The sequence below is a fragment of the Panthera onca genome, chromosome C1 (genome assembly GCF_046562875.1).
Source record: "Panthera onca isolate mPanOnc1 chromosome C1, mPanOnc1 haplotype 2, whole genome shotgun sequence".
NCBI classification, from domain to species: Eukaryota; Metazoa; Chordata; class Mammalia; order Carnivora; family Felidae; genus Panthera; species Panthera onca.
The window spans coordinates 173,101,358-173,126,234 of NC_138346.1; the positions used below are offsets into that span (position 1 = coordinate 173,101,358).

General features: G+C 40.1%; 1 protein-coding gene across 12 annotated transcripts in view; it reads right to left on the minus strand.

Annotated features, from left to right (window-relative positions):
- Positions 1-24,877, minus strand: part of FGGY (FGGY carbohydrate kinase domain containing) — a 425,441-nt gene that overhangs the window by 121,013 nt on the left and 279,551 nt on the right. For all 12 annotated transcript variants that reach the window (XM_060624862.3, XM_078451860.2, XM_078451859.2 and 9 more), the window contains one exon: positions 5,287-5,348. In XM_060624862.3, the coding sequence (XP_060480845.2) occupies positions 5,287-5,348 (62 nt within the window). The remainder of the gene's footprint in view (positions 1-5,286; positions 5,349-24,877) is intronic.

Genomic DNA, 24,877 nt, shown 5'->3' on the forward strand with positions numbered 1-24,877 from the left:
GTGTATATATAATTTCCATGAAAATAGGGACTTTTTTTTAACTTTGTTCACTATTATAAATGCTCATAAGACACTCATTACTCATCACCTTTGTTCTGCTGCCAACCTTGAATCTAGCGCTTGTGGTTTGTGCCAACACCTCCCCACCAAATTCTGCTATCACCAGAACCTCCTTCTGAGACAGTGGGAGTTAAGGTTCTATAAGAGAATTAAGACAATAAAGGACAGTTTAGGGGAAAAGAGCCAAAGTTATGATCAGTGTAAGGCAGTCTCTGTCTAAGGAGTGAAAGTTTGGCCTCACAGAGAGAGAGAGAGACTATGGTTGCCAATTACACGCACGAGCACATCTAGTTATTGTTTACTTAATTTATAAGCTCACAAAACATCACTCTTCAGGGATGGGTCTGAGAAGATTATGGCAAATCAAGAGTATGAAATACTAAATCTGTTTATCAGCACTTGTTCTTACAGTTTCAAATAGGATTTGCTGATGCTAAGCTCTAAGGCAGGAGTAACTTGCACTCTGCTTTCAGAGAGCCTCAAGCTGCACCAAAAGAGACCTACAGTCTCTGATTCCAAGGGATTTGCTGTCCTTTCCAAACAGCCAAATTCACTTCAGTAAAGTCATGCCTATTTCGTCCTAAGACCTCTGTAGTCTTGGGATATTCTATTCATAGATCTGTAAGACAGAGATGCGCTTTCTTTTACAAAACAATAGAAGCAACGTGAGAGGAAAGAGAACCAACATTTATTGAATACCTGCTAAATATACGAGCTGGATGTAAAATTTAAGAAAGAAATGAAGCCAAGAGTATACATAGATGGGAGCATCATGGGAGAATGACAAAGAGAGAAGGAAAAGGGTCCAGAACCCTAGCTGTAAAGAACTTTGATGTGATAGTCTTGAATTTGAAAAGGATACTAAAAGGACAAGCCAGAGATATAGGAAGAAAACTGGGAGACGTTAACATTCCAGAAAGAAAGCCAAGGAAAGAGAGTGTTATAAAGCAGAGGAAGGTGTGTTCATTGATGCCACATCCTGCTGAGAGTCCAAGGATGGGGACTGGAATGCACCCTATAGACTCAGCAACAGAGGTCACTAGGGACCTTAACCTTAACAGTTTCAGGGGTCAATGGGTACAGAATTCAAATTGAAGTGGGCAAGGGATGAGTATACAAAGTGAGGAAATAGTGACCAAGGATGGAGGCAATGCTTTGGAGAAGCTTATCTCTAAAAGGGGAGAAATACAGGGAGGTAGAAGGAAGACGGGGTAAAGTCGACTAGTATGTGGAAAGAGTTGGGATTTAAATCCAGTTGACTCCAGTTCTGAATTCTATGAGTTGCTGCTTCTGCACCACCCTGTGCTGTTGTTTCTCTGAGTCTGCACACTAATCCATAAATCTCTCTCTCTTCTTCTCTATAAAAACTATTCACATGAGGCTCATTCACTGAGTAGAGCTGTGGAAATTTTGAATATTGCATTCCAAAATCTACCTATCCCTTAGGTTTGTATTGGGCTTTAAGATCTTCAGAGACTGGCATTTCCACAATCTATTTTCATCCACATAACATCTGTAAAATGAGTTAAGCAAGGAAGTATTATTGTGGTTTTATGGGTGAGGAAACTGAGTCACTGAGACAATTATGGCAGAAATGGCACAAGAATCCAGACCTCCAATTCTCAGCCCAGCATTCTGGCTACTTTACCACACTTTCCGCAAGAAGGTCAGCAGGTTATGGATGACTGCTCTGCTGCTTAACCCTAGAACCACCACCACCAAAACATCCTCCACTTTTATAACCATTAGTAATAGTGGCAGAAAGAGCTGTTGTCATAATTGTCACAGTAGAGTTTACAAAGCCTTGCCAAATACATTACCTCATTAAAATCAAAACAAATTCTCAGAGGTACCCAGGGCTGGTTCTTGCAGAGTGACTACCCCATGTTCTGACGGGGAAACAAATTCATATGATGATGCATGTTGGGAGCTGGGGTTTGAATCCAAATCTCTGAACTCCAAATCCAGTGTAAGAACACTGGGTTTGTGTTTGTGTGTTTGTCTTTGGGTTTGTGGTTTATGAATGCTGGATTCCTTCAAGAATCTGATGAAAGTGATGGCTTCCCTTCAGAGAATTATACCCGTAAGAATACAATCAACAAAACTCTGCACACAAATTAAGGGGTTCGCTCATGATCTGAAGGTAGGAACCCTTGCTCTAGGTTACATGGTCTCTAAGCCAAATAAAGTGTGAGTTGATGAAGTTACATGGTGTGATCCCTCTCAGTGGTAAGAGGGTCATAACCAGGGATTGCTAGAAGAGAAAGCTTCTGAAGCTTTCCTCAAACTCCCTTGCAGGACCATTCCTTATCTACACCCTGACAATAGACTGCTTTTTTTAAGTTTATTTATTATTTGAGAGAGAGATAAAGAGTGCGCAAGCAGGAGAAAGATAGAGAGAGAGGGAGAGCGAGGATCCAAAGTGGGCTCTGTGTTGACAGCAGAGAGCCTGACGTGGGGCTCAAACTCACGAACCACAAGATTATGACCTGAGCGGAAGTTGGATGCTCAACCGACTGAGCCACGCAGGTGCCCCCAGACAGCTTACGTTCTAGTATAGTATGCATCTCATTCTGCTCTGTGTAGGTGCCTCCCCTATTAGAATGTAAGCCCCTTGGTGGGGTGGAAATGTCTAATATAAGTAATGACACCCATAACAACAACTTCCATCACTACTACTTTAATTCCCTGAAAACTTAGAACAGCTTGACCCTTGTCACCATATGCTACCCACTATTCAAACAGGCTCCAGAGTCTATGGTATTAACCTCTACCTTAGACTGTCTCTCATTTTCCATGTACTTGCTACATGGGGTTTTTCTGTTAATATTATAGCATACCTTACTTTTCTAAAAAGGCCCAACAGCACTCCTGTCTTAAGCAGTTAAAAAAAATAATAAATGGATTTCATTTTGAAGTAACTTTAGACTTACAGAAAAGTTACAAAAATAGTACACAGATTTTCCTATACTCATCACCTAAGAAATTAACATAAGTACATTATTTTTTTTTTTGAGTTTATTTATTTATTTTGAGAGGGTGGGGAGGGACAGAGAGAATGGGAGAGAGAGAGAATCCCAAGCAGGCTCCACACTGGCAGCACAGAGCTTGATGTGGGGCTCGAACTCACGAATCATGAGAGAGGTGTGTCTGCCAGATCTCTCCACTGTGAAGTTACCCTTTTTCCTTTGCTATTAAAGAGTGAGATACTTTGGGACTATGCATGTATCCTGCTTAGCATCATACTTTCACTCACTAATTTCAGCATCCATTGGTGATTCTTGCTTGCAATAAGTGCTGTTTGCCTAACAATGATCTTTTAGTTCCATTATTCCCTCCACATTTATTTTTTAAGGTCTATCTATTTTGAGAGAAAGAGAGAATGAGGAGGGGAGGGGCAGAGAGAGAGGAAGAGAGGAAGAGACAGAATCCCAAGCCGACTCCACACTATCAGCACGGAGCCTGATGCGGGGCTTGAACACACAATCCATGAGATCATGACCCGTGCCAAAACTAAGGGTCGGATGCTTAACTGACTGAGCCACACAGGCACCTCTCCTCCACATTTATTAATTTCAAGTACATGGTCCTTGCAGTGCAAAGGGAAATCTGCCTTTTCTTCCCTACTTATTTCTTCAATAAGTATGGCCTCAAGGAGTCACTTTATACTATCATTACTAATTCAGTTGATCAAACTGTCCCCAAAGACCACTGAGAGATTCTTAGTGCTGGCTCCTGTGCCCTTCGACAATTCTTCTTTGAGTAGTTCCTTACTTTCTGGCATCACAAAACGTTCATGTGTATATGTCCCCCGCTCTCGCTTTGGAATCGGCCATGTTTCTAAAACCTACTTTTCGGTAGAGAACACTATTTAAAAACCAGGATCTGGTGCTAGCCATGCAAACTGCTCCTAGGGGTCATTGGTTCTAGGCCATCTCAGCAGAGAACACAGGGAACATATGTATGTGTACTCACACATGAACATACACACTGGATTTATTTCTCTCTATAGCTATAGCTCTATCTGTACATAGCTACACCTACACACATACATACAAAATCACAATCTGATCCTAATATCTCCAATTTCCACCCACTACCATAGGGTTCATTGTAAGCTTCCCTTTCCCTATTTAAGAGAAACCTGGCTCCCATTATCCATAATGTAGTTATTTATTTGTTCAGTTGTGGTATACACATGACAGATTTTCAGAAGAGCTCATCCAGACATTAATGAAAAACAAATTTAGGAATTAGACTATAATACTCAAGTATAGTTATTTTATCTTTAACCATACATTATACTATCAAAACATTTTTTTCCAAAATTACTTAAGTTAGTTCTTTTCTTTCCGAAACCCTTCTTAGTGCGGTTATGTTATTCATTAATACAATACGTTTCGTTTTTGCTAACTGTATTTTATTTTGCCTATTCTCACCACATACGTATATCCTCATAACTATCTATCTACCTACCTTACCTAACCTACCTACCTAACCAACCTTGCTCCCTCCCTCCCTCCCTTCTATTTTCAGGGATACAAGAAGCATCACCATGGTTCTAAGAATTAGGGTATATCGAAAAACGTACTCAAAGAAGTACCATTTCCACCTATGACGCTGTTCACACTCCCCCATATTTCTACTGCATGCCTACCCACCACCTCTAGGTAACCAGTCTCGTCACTTTCTGATTTAACTTCCCTGCATTTCTCTTGCACAAGTAAGTACACATATAGTTTCTTATAGTCATCTTTCTTCTACATAAAAAGAAGGGAACTGTAAACACTTCTTTGCTTTCTTCGCTTAACAACATTTCCTGAAAATCATTTTGTAGCAGTTAATATCCTCAGTTTTACAGATGAAGAGAAAGGCTTAAAGAGATTGGATGACTTGCCCAAGGTCACACACCAAGTAAGGAGTAAAGCTGGATTTGAACTTGAACCCAAGAAGTTCTGATCCCCAAATCCATGTTCCTTCTACTAGATTAGAGTCTCTCAGCCAGGGTTCCTGGCATATTCTTTGGGGATCTCTAGTTTCTTTGAATTCTCTTAGATCATTTTGAAAATTAATGCATGTACGTCCTGGATCATCTTATAACCAAATACTGCCAGGCATCTTCACTGCCCATAGGAACTGAAAATCACACATCTGCCTAAAGGGACTGAATGCCTTCAGTGCAGGAATGCACAGGAGCTTACAAAAGGGAACAGGGACAGCAGTTACCTGGCTGTGGCCTTGGCTTGTAGTTCAGGGAAGGCAGCATGGCCCTGCACCACGTGGTCTATCTGAAAAACAAGAGAGATGGGTCAGTTTTACAGTTTCTCGGATTTATGTTTAAGCCAGAAAGGGATATATTAAAATGTCTGTTTCTTTCCATTCTTTGTCCATAGAGGATCTATGCTAAAATGCTAACTCAACTTCAGTGTCATAGCTATTTCAGAAATTTAGCTTGGCTTAACCTACTATCAGCCTTTTGATCCACAAAACAAAGCAGTCTAAAGAAAAAAGTAGCAGGAAATGAAACTCTCAGGCTAAAGTGGCAGCAACAGATAGTATCGGGTCCCAAAAGGAGGGGTGATGACAGGAATGAGAAGGCAGTAACTCCAGGTATGGGGCAAAGGGCCTGGGTGTTAAAGCACCAATCTCCGGATCACACTATTTCCACCTCCCCATCCAAGCTGGTAGCCCAGGCAAGGTCAGGCCTTGAATTACTCACTGTGTCTTACCAAACGTTGGGGGGGAGTAAAAGAGACAGAGGAGGAAGGAATACTAACTAGTTCAAACAACAACAACCACAAAGGGTTGCCTTAGAGCTGTCAAGAGGACCCCTCCTGGGGAAGTGCCCTGTAGTTTGGAGCTGCCGCAGGCACTACCCAAAATGACGAAACGGAACAATTCTCCTCAAAAGAAGCTCCAGGAAGTAGTGACAGCTAATGAATTGATCAAAAACGATTTAAGCAATACAAAGGAACAAGAATTTAGAATAACAGTCATAAAATTAATCGCTGGGCTTGAAAAAAGCGTAGAGGACATCAGAGAATCTATTGCTACAGAGATCAAGGGACTAAGAAATAGTCAAGAAGAGCTAAAAATGCTATAAATGAGGTGCAAACTAAAATGGAGGTGGCCATAGCATGGACTGAAGAGGCAGAGGAGAGAATAGGTGAATTAGAAGATAAAATTATGGAAAAAGAGGAAGCTGAGAAAGAGGGAGATAAAAAAATCCAGGAGTATGAGGGAAGAATTAGAAAACTAAGTGATGCAATCAAATGGAACAATATCTGAATCATAGGAATTCCAGAAGAAGAAGAAGAGAGAAAGGGGCTGAAGGTGTACTTGAACAAATCATAGCTGAGAACTTCCCTGATCTGGGGAAGGAAAAAGGCATTGAAATCCAAGAGGCACAGAGAACTCCCTTCAGACGTAACTTGAATCAATCTTCTGCATGACATATCATAGTGAAACTGGCAAAATACAGGGATAAAGAGAAAATTCTGAAAGCAGCTAAGGATAAACAGGCTCTAACTTATAAAGGGAGACCCATAAGAGTAGTGGGAGACCTACCTACTGAAACTTGGCAGGCCAGAAAGGAATGGCAAGAAATCTTCAAGGTGATGAACAAAAAAAAAAATATGCAGCCAAAAATCCTTTATCCAGCAAGTCTGTCATTCAGAATAGAAGGAGAGATAAAGGTCTTCCCAAACAAAAACTGAAGGAATTCATCACCACTAAACCAGCCCTACAAGAGATCCTAAGAGGGATTCTGTGAGTGAAACGCTGCAAGGATCACAAAGGACCAGAGACATCACTACAAGCATGAAACCTACAGACAACACTGAATGTAAATGGACTAAATGCTCCAACCAAAAGACACAGGGTATCAGAATGGATAAAAAACCAAGACCCATCTATTTGCTGTATACAAGAGATACATTTTACATTTAAGGACACCTTCAGATTGAAAGTGAGGGTTAGGAGAACTATCTATCATGCTACCGGAAGTCAAAAGAAAGCTGGAGTAGACATGCTTATATCAGACAAACTAGACTTTAAATTAAAGGCTGTAACAAGAGATGAAGAAGGGCATTATATAATAATTACAGGGTCTATCCATCAGGAAGAGCTAACAATTATAAATGTCTATGCGCCAAATACAGGAGCCCCCAAATATATAAAACAATTACTCATAAACATAAGCAACCTTATTGATAAGAATGTGGTCATTGCAGGGGACTTTAATACCCCACTTACAGCAATGGATAGATCATCTAGACACACGGTCAATAAAGAAACAAGGGCCCTGAATGATACGTTGGATCAGATGGACTTGACAGATATATTTAGAACTCCGCATCCCAAAGCAACAGAATATACTTTCTTCTCGAGTGCACATGGAACATTTTCCAAGATAGATCACATACTGGGTCACAAAACAGCCCTTCATAAGTATACAAGAATTGAGATCATACCATGCACACTTTCACACCACAATGCTATGAAGCTTGAAATCAACCACAGGAAAAAGTCTGGAAAACCGCCAAAAGCATGGAGGTTAAAGAACACCCTACTAAAGAATGAGTGGGTCAACCAGGCAATTGGAGAAGAAATTATAAAATATATGGAAACAAACGAAAATGAAAATACAACAATCCAAATGCTTTGGAATGCAGCGAAGGCAGTCCTGAGACGAAAATACACTGCAATCCAGGCCTATCTCAAGAAACAAGAAAAATCCCAAATACAAAATCTAACAGCACACCTAAAGAAAATAAAAGCAGAATGGCAAAGACACCCCAAACCCAGCAGAAGAAGAGAAATAATAAAGATCAGAGCAGAAATAAACAACATAGAATCTAAAAAAAACTGTAGAGCAGATCAATGAAACCAAGAGTTGGTTTTTTGAAAAAATAAACAAAATTGATAAACCACTAGCCAGACTTCTCAAAAAGAAAGGGACATGACACAAATAGATAAAATCATGAGTGAAAATGGAATTATTACAACCAAATCCCTCAGAAATACAAGCAATTATCAGGAAATACTATGAAAAATTATGTGCCAACAAACTGGACAACCTGGAAGAAATGGAAAAATTCCTAAGCACCCACACACTTTCAAAACTCAAACAGGAAGAAATAGAAAACTTTAACAGACCCATAACCAGCAAAGAAATTTAATCAGTTATCAAAAATCTCCCAACAAATAAGAGTCCAGGACCAGATGGCTTCCCAGGGGAATTCTACCAGACATTTAAAGCAGAGATAATACCTATCCTTCTCAAGCTGTTCCAAAAAATAGAAAGGGAAGGAAAACTTCCAGACTCATCCTATGAAGCCAGCATTACTTTGATTCCTAAACCAGACAGAGACCCAGCAAAAAAGGAGAACTACAGGCCAATATCCCTGATGAATATGGATGAAAAATTCTCAATAAGATACTAGCAAATCAAATTCAACAGCATATAAAAAGAATTATTCACCATGATCAAGTGGGATTCATTCCTGGGCTGCAGGGCTGGTTCAGCATTCGCAAATCAATCAATGTGAAACATCACATTAATAAAAGAAAAGATAAGAACCATATGATCCTGTCAATAGATGCAGAAAAAGCATCTGACAAAATTCAGCATCCTTTCTTAATAAAAACCCTCAAGGAAGTCAGGATAGAAGGAAAATACTTAAACATCATAAAAGCCATTTATGAAAATCCCACAGCTAATATCCTCAATGGGGAAAAACTGAGAGCTTTCCCCCTGAGATCAGGAACATGACAGGGATGTCCACTCTCAACGCTGTTGTTTAACATAGTGTTGGAAGTTCTAGCATCAGCAATCAGACAAAAAAAGAAATCAAAGGCATTAAAACTGGCAAAGATGAAGTCAAGCTTTCACTTTTTGCAGATGACATGATATTATACATGGAAAACCCGACAGACTCCAACAAAAGTCTGCTAGAACTGATACATGAATTCAGCAAAGTTGCAGGATACAAAATCAACATACAGAAATCAGTTGCATTCTTATACACTAATAATGAAGCAACAGAAAGACAAATAAAGAAACTGATCCCATTCACAATTGCACCAAGAAGCATAAAATACCTAGGGATAAATCTAACCAAAGATGTAAAAGATCTGTATGCTGAAAACTATAGAAAGCTTATGAAGGTAATTGAAGAAGATATAAAGAAATGGAAAGACATTCCCTGCTGATGGATTGGAAGAATAAATATTGTCAAAATGTCAATACTACCCAAAGCTATTTACACATTCAATGCAATCCCAATCAAAATTGCACCAGCATTCTTCTCGCAGCTAGAACAAGTAATTCTAAAATTCATATGGAACCACAAAAGGCCCTGAATAGCCAAAGTAATTTTGAAGAAGACCAAAGTGGGAGGCATCACAATCCCAGACTTTAGCCTCTACTACAAAGCTGTAATCATCAAGACAGCATGGTGTTGGCACAAAAACAGACACATAGACCAATGGAATAGAATAGAGACTCCAGAATTGGACCCACAAAAGTATGGCCAACTCATCTTTGACAAAGCAGGAAAGAATATCCAGTGGAAAAAAGGCAGTCTCTTTAATACATGGTGTTGGGAGAACTGGGCAGCAATATGCAGAAGGATGAAACTAGACCACTTTCTTATACCATTCACAAAAATAAACTCAAAATGGATAAAGGACCTGAATGTGAGACAGGAAACCATCAAAACCCTAGAGGAGAAAGAAGGAAAAAACCTCTCTGACCTCAGCCGCAGCAATTTCTTACTTGACACATCTCCAAAGACAAGGGAATTAAAAGCAAAAATGAACTATTGGGACCTCATGAAGATAAAAACCTTCTGCACTACAAAGTAAACAATCAACAAAACTAAAAGGCAACCAACGGAATGGGAAAAGATATTTGCAAATGACATATCAGACAAAGGGTAGTACCCAATATCTATAAAGAACTCACCAAACTCCACACCTGAAAAACAAATAATTCAGTGAAGAAATGGGCAGAAAACAGGAATAGACACTTCTCTAAAGAAGACATCCAGATGGCCAACAGGCACATGAAAAGATGCTCAACGTCACTCCTCATCAGGGAAATACAAATCAAAACCACACTGAGATACCACCTCACACCAGTCACAGTGGCTAAAATGAACAAATCAGGAGACTATGGATGCTGGCAAGGATGTGGAGAAATGGGAACACTTTTGCACTGTTGGTGGGAATGTAAACTGGTGTAGCCGCTCTGGAAAACAGTGTGGAGGTTCCTCAAAAAATTAAAAATAGATCTACCCCATGACCCAGCAATAGCACTGCTTGGAATTGACCCAAGGGATACAGGAGGGCTGATGTATAGGGGCACTTGTACCCCAATGTGTATAGCAGCACTTTCAACAATAGCCAAATGATGGAAAGAGCCTAAATGTCCATCAACTGATGAATGGATAAAGAAATCATGTTTTATATACACAATGGAATACTACTTGGCAATGAGAAAGAATGAAATCTGGCCTTTTGTAGCAACGTGGATAGAACTGGAGAGTGTTATGCTAAGCGAAGTAAGTCATACAGAGAAAGACAGATACCATATGTTTTCACTCTTATGTAGACCCTGAGGACTTAACAGAAGACCATGGGGAGGGGAAGGGGGAAAATAAAGTTAGAGAGGAAGACAGCCAAACCATAAGAGACCCTGAAAAACTGAGAACAAAATGAGGGTTGATGGGGGGTGGGACGGAGGGGAGGGTGGGCGACGGGCATTGAGGAGGGCACCTGTTGGGATGAGCACTGGGTATTGTATGGAAACCAATTTGACAATAAATTTCATAAAAAAAAAAAAAAAAGAGGACCCCTCCTGATTGAAAAGTTAGTACGTGAAAAAAAAATACAAAAAAGAAAGAAGAGTTATCACATGAGAAACTGGGACATAGCTCACCAAGGATAGAAATGTCTAGGCTCTGTGGACAACTACCTTCTTCTCATTTGAAATCGCGTCTCTCTGATTTTATTCCTTAATCCACTAGGTAGCTCTAAACAAAATAATATATAACGGTATCAGGAAGGGAAATGTTTTCCCATGATGCTACCACCCTGCTTGCTAAAACACACCCAACACTGTACTTGTGTTCCTGAACCTCATCTGTGTGTCTTCCCAGTGTTCACATGAGTGTCCAGGACTCCAAAACCATTGGGACCAATTTATTTTCATTGAGACAATGAACTGATTGGTTATTTTGGCCTCATGGAGATAGGCTCTCTAAGCATGTTTCCTAACATGTATAAAGGGGAGGAGAATTTTTTCTGGAGCCACGGAGGCCAGGTCTGGGTTCTGGCTCTGATACCACTTAGCTGTGTGACTTTGTGTAAGCCATTTAACTACTCTGAGTCTCAAAAACCTCCTGTGCCCTCTCCAGCCTCCCTTTAAAACAGGGGTGCTGGATATCGACAGTGTCTACCACAATGTCAACAACAGTGTAAATACCATCCCCTAAAATTTACTGACTCATTTACCATACACCAACACTGAGCTAAGCATTTTACATACATTTTCTCATATATTCCTTACTCTGCTTGCAGGAAAAAGATACTATTCTCTATTATGGAGATGAGAAAACTGGGACCAAGGGAGACTAAGCATCTTGTCCAAGGTCAGAGGGAGTAAATGACGGATCTAGGTTTCAAACTGAGAAGGTCTTCCTGTATCTAAAGTCCTTGTTCTTAACTACTATGCCATAATGTCTACCAAACTTGCAGGTATACGTTGCTGAATTCCATTTATACAGTAATGCAGAAATGCTCAAACTAATATCAAAGCAATTGGTCATTTCAGTGGGAAAAAAACTATGCAGGTTTCAAGTGTTAACTTCCTACAGGTTCAGCTTTGGGTTACTGTGATGGAGTGCGTCTGGACCTTAAAGAGTCGCATCAGTGATGGGTAAGTAAAGTCATTACTTGATTTGATGCTAATTTCTATAGGAACACCTTCCGAGTTCAGACAAGGGAGATTTAAATGAGTGTCCAGTGAGAAGCACAGAAACTAGCACGTGTGGTGTGTGCATGAATGTAGTTATTCAGTATTTAATGAATGCCTAATGCATCAGGTACTGGGACTAGGTCCTGGGAATACAGCAGAAAGTAAGAAATACAATACATATAATACATAGTAAAATAAAGAGGTGATTAATTTGGCAATTATTAAATAGGTGGGAGAGGTGAGGCTTCAGCTGAGAGGCTGAGAACAGGCAGCTTGGAGGAGTAGGGAGCTAGGGGCAGGATATGCTCGGAACAAGGCTGTGATGACTAGATATGGAGATGCAAAGACATATATGGTTATGGACAGTAAGGAAACTGGTGAAGTCCCGAGCCTGGCATATCATTGCTGCTCAGGAAATGTTTGTGCAAAGACGTGGGAGGCACGAAGCATAATGGAGGCACATCATATACTCACACAGTGCCATATATTCTGGAAGCACTACCATATACTTTACATCTGTCTGTATGGGGCACACTTTGGTCACAGGGTGACTGCTAACTTAGAGAATACATGAAGTGGTGAAGATATTGGATGGATGGGGGGGGGGGCAGACGGTAGTTCTTGAAAGTCAGGTAAGCATTTATAGTTTTATTGGATTAGAGACCATGGAATCATTTTGATTTGTGTGCAAAATGATGAGAAGTTAAGGCAAAGCAGTCTGGTAGGGTATGCAGGATGGAGAGATGACCAGACAGGGAGGGCAGGAAATGCAGCCTGGGCTCAGAGGCTGATGGTGAGAACAAGAGGCAAAAATATTTCCTGTTCTTGCTCCATTGTGCCACTTGTCAAGTTGTTTTAAACAATCACTAGTTTATATGTCTGTCTTTACCTGACACTCCAAACTCTTTTAAATCAAGAGCCCCATTATTTCCCAATCCCCAGTGCCTACGTCAATGCCTGGCGTCTTGAATGAATGAATGAGATATATTTGGAGAAAAACAAAACAAATTTAGTGGCTAACCAATTATAGACTATAAGGAAATCAGAGTCAAGAATGACTTTTGGGTCTAATAAAAGTAAATGTGGCCATGTTAATCATGTCTTTTTATTTTCTGTATTTCTGATGCTTTGATTCTATGACCTTATGGACCCTGGAGAGACTGCCCCTCCCAGGGCTGGCAAGTCCCAGAGAAAGCAAAGGACTCAGCACACCTGAAAGCATACCTTTCATATGCAAACTAACCACTCCAGAACCCACCTTCCCCCACCTCAATGGGCTACTGCTTCCTGCTCTAAGCAATTCAGGGCCAGGAACCAGAAGGCTAGGACAAGCCTGGTGCTTCCCTTGGGTGCGTGGTCCTGGGGTGGCGTGGAGTGCCCCCTCCTCTTGAGAACTGTGAGCAAGGAACCATCCTTTCGATGGCAATCACCCCCTGATCTGTTGGCCTCATACCTGAATAATAACAAAATCTACATATTAAAACAGTGCCTTAGTAAAAAAAAAAACATAAGCTTTGGAAACAAGACTTGGGTTCAAATTCATGGTCTATACTTACATTCTGTGCTACCTAGGAAGTTACTTGACCTCTCAGAGCCACATCTCCTACAACTGTAAAATAGGGATAATAAAATGTGCCTTGCAGGGAAAGTAGTGGCCAAGTGCCTGGTATACGGGTGTCTCTCAGTTCACAACATCGTCAATAAAAAAGAAGGGGGTATCACCAAAAGAGTAAAAATGGTTGAGAAAACAGAATCTCAAATGGTCAGCTGCACTCCGCCTCCCCCCCCCCCCCCCCCCGCCCCCAGCATCTGGTGGTAAAGGCCCACTCTGGTTAGCAAAGAACAAGCCAGTTTTTTCAAATAACTGAACACTCATTTCAATAGCCTGGAGTGCCTGATCGTACGGCTGATCTCTCTATTTATGTCCTATTCTCTAATGCATTTAGTCCAGTATAGAACATAGTGTCCTATTAGTGGTTATTTGTTTCTCGGTAAAACAACCAGTTTAACCACAATGACTGTATCTGCCAAGCGGTTGCCTCAGAAATATATAGACAGAGCTCGCCTAACTTTATGACTACTTTCTTATTTCCTCCATCTTCTCAGATTTCAGCTCTGAGAGCAAGCAGAGAAGTCTACAAACTATATGGATAGGTAGGAAGCTTGAGCTGGATGGAGTCAGATCTTCAGGATGGCTTTCTAGATCAAAAGGGAAAAGCTACCTTATGATATATAATGAGGGTTGGGTTTTTAGGTCCTTCCTTACAAAGGTGCCATCTGTATTTGGAACATGGGAGAAACAGAAAAACAACACAACACAGAGATCATAGATGGGTAGTATGAGGGGACATCTGGCTCACATATGTATTTTATTTGTGTTATATAATGTTTAAAAAAATCAGCCAATATTTTTAAATTGGGAGATTCCACTTGAAATCCAGATTTTGGTTTCTCTTGAAGAACTGGCATATGTAAAACACTGGCCACACATATTTCCCCATGGCCAGAGTCAGCTGGAGCTGATCCCTTCAGATAGGACTGTACCCTTCACTATGTAGAAGGCACCACTGGTCTCCACCATTCCCCAACAACAGGCACCATATTTTACCAATTTCCTCATCATGACTGCACTCATGTTTTACTTGTAGGAGAGATCTATTTCTCTATGCCCATCTCTCTATGAAAGGAAGGAACATAAAATGTTCTCTAGAGCGCCATGAGTTGAAAGAAAAACTTCTCTGTGGAAGTAAAAAAAACAAATTGTTTGCCTTGTCTTTATTCTTTAATGCTGTCTGACTCCTTTAGGCATTTGGGTTTTCAACTCTTGATATGACAGGAAGAACACAAACAGGGACTCCTAAGACCGCAGTCGATTCTGGCTCAGGGAATGACCTTACAGAGGACCATTTCTAATTCTCTCTCTGCAACATTTAAGAAATTAATATGACAAATAGCGAAGTGTTTGGAAAATTACACGGAGGACCGCATTGCCTGAGATATCAAAACTGCTGGCGCAGAGTTCACAGGCAGGACAAACACATGACACAGGTGACTTCTGAATTCCAGAATTTTAGGTTCTATGATCATTTTGCTAGGACACAGCTATCTTCTTGCATGTGGGGTTTTTCTCTATTAAAATCAATTTTATGTATTAGTCTCAAGGCTTTTACCTTACTTTGCAGATAACAAAATCATTAGGCTCAGAGAAATGTTCACTGCTTGCCACAACTCCTTTTTGTCTTTTGCATTTACCTGAAATGTCACTTTTTTTCATCTTGGCTATTCCAACTCTTTCCTTACCTCGCCTTCTTATCTCAAAGCAAAAACATTTTGCCTGTTTTTTTCCCAGACTTGAAACTCTCATAAAAATCTAATGGAAGAAGAAAGCCCAACCTAGATAATTTCTTTTATGTTGCTGGAAAGAATTGTGGGTTTCAACACTGAACAGTTCTTAAGAACAACAAACATTCCTGAAAGAAAATGTAAACTGTGTTGTTTTTTTTTTTTTTTTTTTAACTTTAATACTAGCTTTAGATAGAACCACTTCACTTACAGGTGGTGGACAAATTCTGATTTAATGCAGAGCTACTTTAGTTTCATTCAACATCAAAGTTAATAGCTTTGTGTATTTTTATAGTTTGTTAATTGATTCACTTATTCATGAAACTAATGTGATATATAGCTACCCTGTGCTAGGCATCACTGTAATAATTGAAGATTCAAAGATAAATTAAAGTCATTGCTCTCACAAAGCTCTGCCTGTCAGTGGAAAATGGGCACACCAATACTCACATATGGCCTCAGAAGATTAGGTTCTTGGTAGATTCCACAAATGTTTATTGAACATTTACTCTGTTCTAGTTGTAGTAAGCACAGGGGATTCAGTGGCCATGGAAAGGAAGCTCAACCCTATCATACAAATGCTACCCTAACTTCTGGATGATCTCTGAACTACATTATAGGCAGCCTAGCTAAAGCTGAAAAAATTCAGCAGAGATTTCAGTAGGTGCCCATCACAAGAAAGACAAAATTTGAGAGTTTGAGTTCAACCAAATAAACCACCTGTTAAAAACAAACAAACAAACAAAAAGATACTCTTCAGAGAAATAAGAATAACCCAGCGTCTCTACAATATATCAATCATAATGTTTAAGACAGGATCCCAAATTGCTAGACATATGGAGAGAAGGAAAATGTAATCCATACTTATGAGAAAAGCCATTTAATGGACAATGACCCTGAGATGACACAGATACTGGATTTAGAAGGCAAGAATTCAGCAGTTCATTCTAGATCTGTCTCCTGAGGCAAGGGAAACCAAAGCAGAAATAAACCATTAGGACTACATCAAAATACAAAGTTTCTGCACAGCAAAAGAAACAGTCAACAAAACTAAAAGTCTACTGAACAGGAGAAGGTATTTGCAAAGGACATATCTGATAAGGGGTTAGTATCCAAAATATACAAAGAACTCATACAAATAGGTGAAGGGGAATGGGAGTACATTTATCTTGATGAGCACTGGCTAATATGTGTTATTGCTGAATAACTATATTGTACGTCTGAAACTAATAGAACACAGTATTAAGTGCACTGGAATTAAAAGAAAAGAAAAGAAAAGAAAAGAAAAGAAAAGAAAAGAAAAGAAAACTAAGAAGTAAAATAATAAAATAATGTATACAACTCAACACCAAGCCCCCCCCCCCCCCAAATAATCAAATTAAAATTTGGCAGAAGACTTAAACAGACATTTCCCCAAAGAAGACATACAAATGGCCAATAGACACATGAAAAGATGCTCAACATCACTCATCATCAGGGAAATGCAAATCAAAACCACAATGAGATAATCACCTCACTACTGTAAGAATGGCTAAAATAAAAACAACAACAACAACAACAACAACAAAAAACCCAAGAAATAAAGACGTGCTGGTAAAGACGTGGAGAAAAAGGAACCTTCACGTACAGTTGATAGAAATGTAAATTGGTGCAGGCACTGTGGAAAACAGTGTAGAGGTTCTTCAAAGAATAAAAAATAGAATTACTATAGGATCCCTTAATTCCACTATTGTGTGTTTATACAAAGAAGACAAAAACACTAATTCAAAAAGATTTATGCACCCCTTTACTGCAATATTATTTATAATAGCAAAGATATGGAAGGAACCTAAGTGTCCCAATAAAGAAGAGGTGGTATGTATGTATGTATGTAAATACACACACACACACACACACTGGAATATTACCCAGCCATCAAAAAGAATGAAACCTTGCCATTTGCAACAATATGCATGGACATAGAGATACGATGCTAAGTGAAGTGTCAGAGAAAGACAAATACCATATGATTTTACTCATATGTGGAATTTAAGAAACAAAACAAGCAAAGAAAAAAAGAGACAAACGAAAAACAGACTCCTAACTATAGGGAACTGATGGTTACCAGAGGGAAAGTGGGTGGGTAGAGGGATGGGGGAAATAGTGATGGGAATTAAGAGTACACTTATCTTGATGAGCGCTGAGTAATGTATAGAATTGTTGAATCACTGTATTGTACGCCTGAAACTAATATAACACTGTACGTTAATTATACTGAAAATAGAAGCCAAGACTACATCATTGTTAATAAACTTGAATTTAAATAAAAAATATGCTGAAAATAAAAAAATAAACAAAGTAAAATCAACATGAAGAAAAATTTGCTATATATCTAAAAAAGGAGGAGAGGTGAGAAGAAGATTAATATTGTTGCTTGATCTGAGCACTGGTATGTACTGACATTGTTGAATGTAATATTGCTCACCTTAACAAATAAACATTTATTTTTTTTTTTTCAACGTTTTTTATTTATTTTTGGGACAGAGAGAGACAGAGCATGAACGGGGGAGGGGCAGAGAGAGAGGGAGACACAGAATCGGAAACAGGCTCCAGGCTCCGAGCCATCAGCCCAGAGCCTGACGTGGGGCTCGAACTCACGGACCGCGAGATCGTGACCTGGCTGAAGTCGGACGCTTAACCGACTGCGCCACCCAGGCGCCCCTACAAATAAACATTTAAATAAACAATAAATAAACCAAAAAAAATGAAATCAGTAGCTTAACAATGCTTTAGGATAGGAGAATAGTCTCATAATCAATAAATAGAGAAGAAATAGCAAAGAAACAAAAACTATTAAAACAGAAATTCTAGTATTGATAAATATTATACCCGAAATATTTAGTGGATAGGCATCACCCTGATTAAAGATAAAAGAGAAAAGTCAATGAACTTGAAAAGAGACCCAGAGAGAGTACCTAATTGTGAGGGGGAGGAGGGAAGGAGGGGAAGTGAGGGAGAGAAGGAGACAGAGAGAGAGGTGGGAGGGGTGGTAGAGAGGCAGAGACTGGGGGGAAAAAATCCCTCATGGGCCTATGGGACAATGCCCAAGGGTCTCAAATATATGTAACTGGAGTCACAGTATGAGGAATAAGAGCACACGGGGCCTTGGTAATGAGGTAGATCTGTGAGTATGGGTGCAATGGAGATGCCTATATATCATACAGGCACACCCTCTGATGATACTAAGGGGCAAATATATAGTATCATCCCCCAGGGAAAATACCTAAGCCAGGGGTGGTACAGATTCATGGGAACCACACCTCTACTCTTGTTGCTAAATGAAGATCTGCCATATCTATTACCTATAAAACATTTGTCTTATTGTTCCTAGCCTCACATTGCTGGTGTTTCTTATTACTTCATTAGGAAATGTATTGTCAAGAGCCACCACCTGTGCTGAAGTTTACTCTCACTCCAACTTCTGGGTCTGTGGAAAGGATCTTGCTAGGTCACTAGGGAACCACAGTTCTAAATACTTTCTTTTGTCTTCTAGGTATATTAATCTTGTGGTGCTGTTTATATTGCTGCTGTGGCATACGGATGCAGTATTTATCTATGTTTAAATAAATAAATGCTGACAATTTCCCAAATTTGGTGAAAGAGAGAAATTTACAAATTCAAGAAGTTTAGCAAATCCGGGAGAAGAAGGATAAATCCCAAGAACGCCATGTCTGGGCACACCATAATAAAAATCAAAGGTTAAGAGAAAATCAAGAACGTGGTAGAAGAAAAATAATATACTGTATGCATGGGACAAACAATACCAACGATGGTGGACTTCTCCTGAGAAATAAACCGTGCCAGAATACAAGATAGTAACATCTTTAAGCACTGAAGAAAAACAAACAAAAAACCTGTCAACCACGATTATTTTTTATTTGAGGGAGACAGAGAGCACAAGTGGGGGGAGAGGGGCAGAGATAGAGAGAGAGAATCCCAACCAGGATCCCTGCTCAATGTGGAGACCGTCATGGGGCTCCATCCCATGACCCGGGGATTATGACTTAAGCCGAAATCAAGAGTTGGAGGCTCAACTGACTAAGCCACCCAGGTGCCCCAACCAAGAATTCTGTATTGAGCAAAAATATCTCTCAAGATAGAAGGTAAAATAAATCACTAAAAAAGGAAAAAAAAAACCTATTTTTTTTTCTTTTTTGTCAGTACAGCTACAAGAAATGAATAAATGCTGAAGTGGGTTCTCCAGGATAAGGAAAATATTAGATATTTACATTTTCAGAAAGAAAAAAAAACAGCGGGGATGGTAAACAGGTAGGTAAATGCAAAAGATAGGTTGCTTCTCAGAATTTCTTTGAAATACGTATGACTTATTAGGGACTGAATTGTATCCTCCCAAAATTCTGATGTGAAGCCCCAACCTTCCATGTGACTGGAAATAGAGACTTTACGGAGGTAAATAAGGTCATACGCGGTCACACGGATAGGGCCCTAACATGAGAGAATTGCTGTCCTTATAAGAAGAGCAAGGATCACCAAAGTTCTCTCACTACATGCATGCACCTGGAAAAGGCCACGTGAGGACACAGGGAGAGGCTGCTGTCCACAAGCCAAGAAGACAGCTCTCACCAGAAACTTAATTTTCTAGCACTATGGTCAGGGACTTCTATCCACCAAACTGTAAGGAAATAAATGTCTATTGTTTAAGTCACCCAGTCTATGGTATTTTGGTATGGCACCCTGGGCAGACTAATGCGTTATTTAAAGCAAACAACAGGGGTGCCGGAGAGGTTCAGTCAGTTAAGAATCATACAGACTCTTGATTTCGGCTCAGGTCGTGATCTCACAGTTTGTGAGATTGAGCCCTGCATATGAGATCAAGCACTGCATCAGGCTCTGCATTGACAGCATGGAGCCTGCTTGGGATTCTCTCTCTCCCTCCCTTTCTGTCCCTTCCCTTGCTCACACACACACGCACTCCCTCTCTCTCTCAAAATAAATAAATAAACTTAAAAAAATAAAAATAAAGCAAACACAGCAACTACTATATTGTTGGATGTATAACATGTAGACGTCACGCATATTATGACTTATAGCATTTAAGAGTTGGGGGGGTAGCATGTAACTACACAGTTGAATGCTTTTTCTATATTGCATGAAGTTTATAATATATAATCTAAGTAGGCTGAAAAGTTCATGACGTTTATTGTATATAATTCCCAAAGACATCATTTAAAGGAATTCAAACTATCATGCCTAAAAACCAAATAGAAGAATTTAAATGGAATTCAGAAAATTGAAAGATATTTGAATAATCCAAAAGATGGCAGAAAAGGAGAGAGAAAAAACAAAAACAAAACAAAACAAAACCAGAACCACAGAAAACAAAGAGCAAAATGGAAGACCTAAATCCAACAACATTCACCTTCACGTTGAATTGTAGGTAGTTTCAACATCAGAGTAAACATCAGAGATTACAAGACTGCAGGAAAGCAAGACCCAACTATATACTGTGTATAAAAGATGCACTTTACATAGACTGGGATGGAGAAAATGGTGCTTTGACTGATGGTGCTGGGAGAGAAGGTTAAAAAAAAAATAGATGGAGAGATGTTATACATTTTGGACTTAGAATCCATAGGACCTTCTGACTGGATGTGGCCAGAGAAGGGAAGGGGGGAGTCAAGAATTCATCCCAATTTTTTTGTTTTGATAAAAATATAAATGAGGTGGTCTTTACTCAAATGAAGACAAATAATTGAGGATCAACACAGAGAATGTATCAGTTACCAGAGTTAGAAAACGGTAATTCTGAAATCCCCACCCCCGCCTCCTTGACATTGACTCTATCTTCTCTCCATTGATAGCAACGCTATCCTTCAGAAACCGTGACCTCTCTCTCTCTGCTGCGCCTTTCATATCCAATCCATCAGGAAACCTCACCGTCTCTACCTTCAAAATACATCCCCAAATACGACCACGTTTTACCAGCTCCACTGCCATCACCCCCATCTCTCAGCTGGTTTACTGCAAAAGCCTCTTTGGGGTGTCACTGCTTCTGTCTCTCACACCCCCCATCCCACAGTTTATTCCCAACATAGCAGTCAGGCAGCAGTCTGAATGATCCTTTAAAAATTAAGTCATACCTGTCCTGTGCTCATAATTCTCCAGTGGCTTTCCATTTCCCTCAGAGCAAAAGCCAAAATTTTCACAGTGACCAATAATATAGTCCCAAATTACCTCGTAAACTTATTTCCTACAACTCTCATTTTGGGTCATTCTGCTCCATCTTTGTGGCCTCCTTGCTATTCCTGTAATGTCGCAGGCAGGCAATCCTCCCTCAGGACCTTTGCACTGGTTGTTCCCTTGGCCTGGTACATTCTTCCTCCAGGTTTCCAAATGGCGAATTTCCTTCCTCTCCTTGTTAAGTTTGTATGTCACATCAGTAAGGTTTACCCTGGCCACTTTTTTTTTTTAATTTTTTTTTTAATGTTTATTTATTTTTGAGACAGAGAGAGACAGAGCATGAACGGGGGAGGGTCACAGAGAGAAGGAGACACAGAATCTGAAACAGGCTCCAGGCTCTGAGCTGTCAGCACACAGCCTGACACGGGGCTCGAACCCACGGACCGTGAGATCATGACCTGAGCTGAAGTCGGACGCTTAACCGACTGAGCCACCCAGGCGCCCCTGACCACCTTTTTTTAAAATTGCAAACTGCTCACCTGAATCCATAAGCTTACTTCCTCTTTTACTTTTAACGACTTTAACCATAAAATAAACTCTATGGCTTTCTCATTCTATGTACTGTGTATGACCCGTCTCTTCTTGTTAGAATGTAAGCTTGACAAGGGGCAGATTTTTGGAGTGGGGTGCAGAAGAAGCTATTTTCGTCACCATTTCTCGCTCAGAATGGTAACATGAACATAGGCACTCAATAAATACTGGCTGTTTAAACAAACATCACTCTAAAGAGTTTAGACTTTATCCTACAGATAACTGGAGAGGTGTCAAGAGTGACAGGGTCACATCTATGTGCTTTCAACACATAGTTGAAATTTTGTGGACTAAATGTTGTGTCCCTTCAAAATTCACACGTTGAAATCCTAACGACCAAAGCGATGGTATTGGGAGGTGGGGCCTTTGGGAGGTGATTAAGTATGAAGGTAGAGCCCTAATGAATGGGGTTAATGCCTTTATAAGGGGCTGAGGAGACCAGAGTCCTCCCCTTCCACTTCTTCTTCAACCCAGAAGAGGATCCTCACCAGAACCCAACCAAGGTGCTGCCTTGATCGTGGCCTTCTGGCCTCTACAGCTGTGAGAAATAAAGTGTTGCTGTATATAAGCCACCCAGTCTATAGTACCTTGTTTGAGCGGGACACACTAAGACAAAAGAATCAGAGAGGGAAGGATTAGAAGAAAGAAGGTCATCAGAGAGCTGTGCAGGAATCCAGGTGCGTATACAAAAAATACAGTGAAAGCCTGGGTGGGAGGGAACACAGAAGAGTTTATTTATCCAGGGTAGGTCTTTGTATCCACGAAGTCATTTCAATTAGCCAATGTGAAATGCTGGGGACATACCTAAGTCTATACACAGAATCTGTCAATACTGATAAACATAACATTTTTTCTCTCATGGTCCTACAAAGCCTGTCAACTGTATTTGCTTCAATATACTTGAAAAGAAAGTCCTACTAACTCACAGTAATTGCTTCTCAAGGGACTATATAAGACAAGTGTAGGAAAAACTCAAAAATGTAGCTCCACAAAAGTCAGGTCCGGTTCTGGAGAGATCTGGGGCTTCTGGTAGCCCACTTGGGTTTGAATCAAAGCTTCCCCACTTACAACTATTAAGGCCATGATCAAGTTACCTCATTGTTCTGAACTGTGAAACTGACGTAATAACACTGGCCACACAGACAGGCTGGGTTGATCAGAAAGGGCCTGAAGGTGTTTGTCACATAGCAGATACTCCCAGTAGGCTGCAGGGGTAGCACAATCTATGTGCTACACTAACTAATAATTATCAGGTCTCTATCCAGCCTTCCCATTAGATGATAAGCTACTGGAGGACAGGAATCGTGTGACTGTATTCTTGCTTGGCCCAGTGTGATCACTGCAACATAATGGAAAGGGTGAAATCACTATCTCCATCCATGCACCCCATGCACCCACGCTGCAAGGTCTTTGTACACCCACTTATGGAAGACTGACTGACTTCCTGAGGCTAGGGCCAGGCTGACTAGCACTGGGGATAAGGCAGGGGACAGAGAGGCTTCCCAAATGCCAGAATTCTGGGCACACAACGTCTTGCTACATGGTGACCCTGGAGCTTAAGTTCATAAATTTAAATTCTAGGTTCAAACAATTCAAAGGTAACCCTCTCCCAAGCCTACCTGTCCCAGAAAGCCAAAGCCACAAATTTGACTTTGCCTCCCTCACTCTACACCTCCCCCAATGAAAATGACTCCAAGTGAGACAGACAAGAGTGTTTGGAGAGAGGGATGGCCACGGTCCAGCTGGAAACCAGTTTCAGCATCTGGTGACTGCACGGGTTGGTGTTCTATGAAAAAGGTCTGGACGAAAAGCAATATTTTTTGCACAACTATTTTGGAGAGAGTATTGACAAGCACAAGGCAATCCCTGATGGGTGCCCAATTGATGCCACTAAAATCAATCATCCACAGGATGGAGGCATGTGCCCTTCTAAAAGGAAATGAGTATGAGTGGCACAAGTTTGAAATGAGTGGAAAATGAATGCAAGTCTCAGTCGAATGAAACTATAAGAGGTACAAAGCCAGAAGAAATCCTATTCTATTTTTTTTTTCTTCATGCTGAAGTTAACCAGATGGAGTTTGTTTTGTTTTGTTTTGTTTTCCAGTAGCAATCTATTCACATGCTTGGAATGAAGGATTTGCTTTGGGATAGATGATCTTTTCTTTTTCTTTCTTTCTTTTTTTTTTTTAATTATAAAAATGAGACAAAATAGCTTCCCACCCTGCAAATCTAGAGATTAGGTAGTTTTTTGTTTCTTTTTTTTTTTTTTTTTCTTTTCTTTTCCTTCTCTTTCTCCTCCTTCCCTTCCCTCTTCCTCTCCTTTCTCTCCTCTTCTGCTTCAGGTGGTTATGTTTGTGACTGCATGTTTAGAATGTACTTTGGACAATGCAATAACAGAACAGACGCAGCATGTCAGAGATGTGCATTTGAGACAAAGAACATAAAAAAATGTAACTTCCTCCCTGCAGTGTTCTCTAGGAAACCAATGTGTTGTAAAACCAGAGGTCAGAGTTCACAACAGAATTGAGGAGAATAAGTAAAAGGAAAGGAAGGCAAAGGAGCCACAGAAAAAGCCCACTGATGGTGCACTAGGAATCTCCCGGGGCTGTGCTTGCTACCCAGAGTTTTTCTTCTTCATCGGAAAAATATGGACAAGAACTGTACCTATTTTACAGGGGTTTCGAGAGAATTAAATGAGATGTATATGCAAAGCTCTTGGCACTG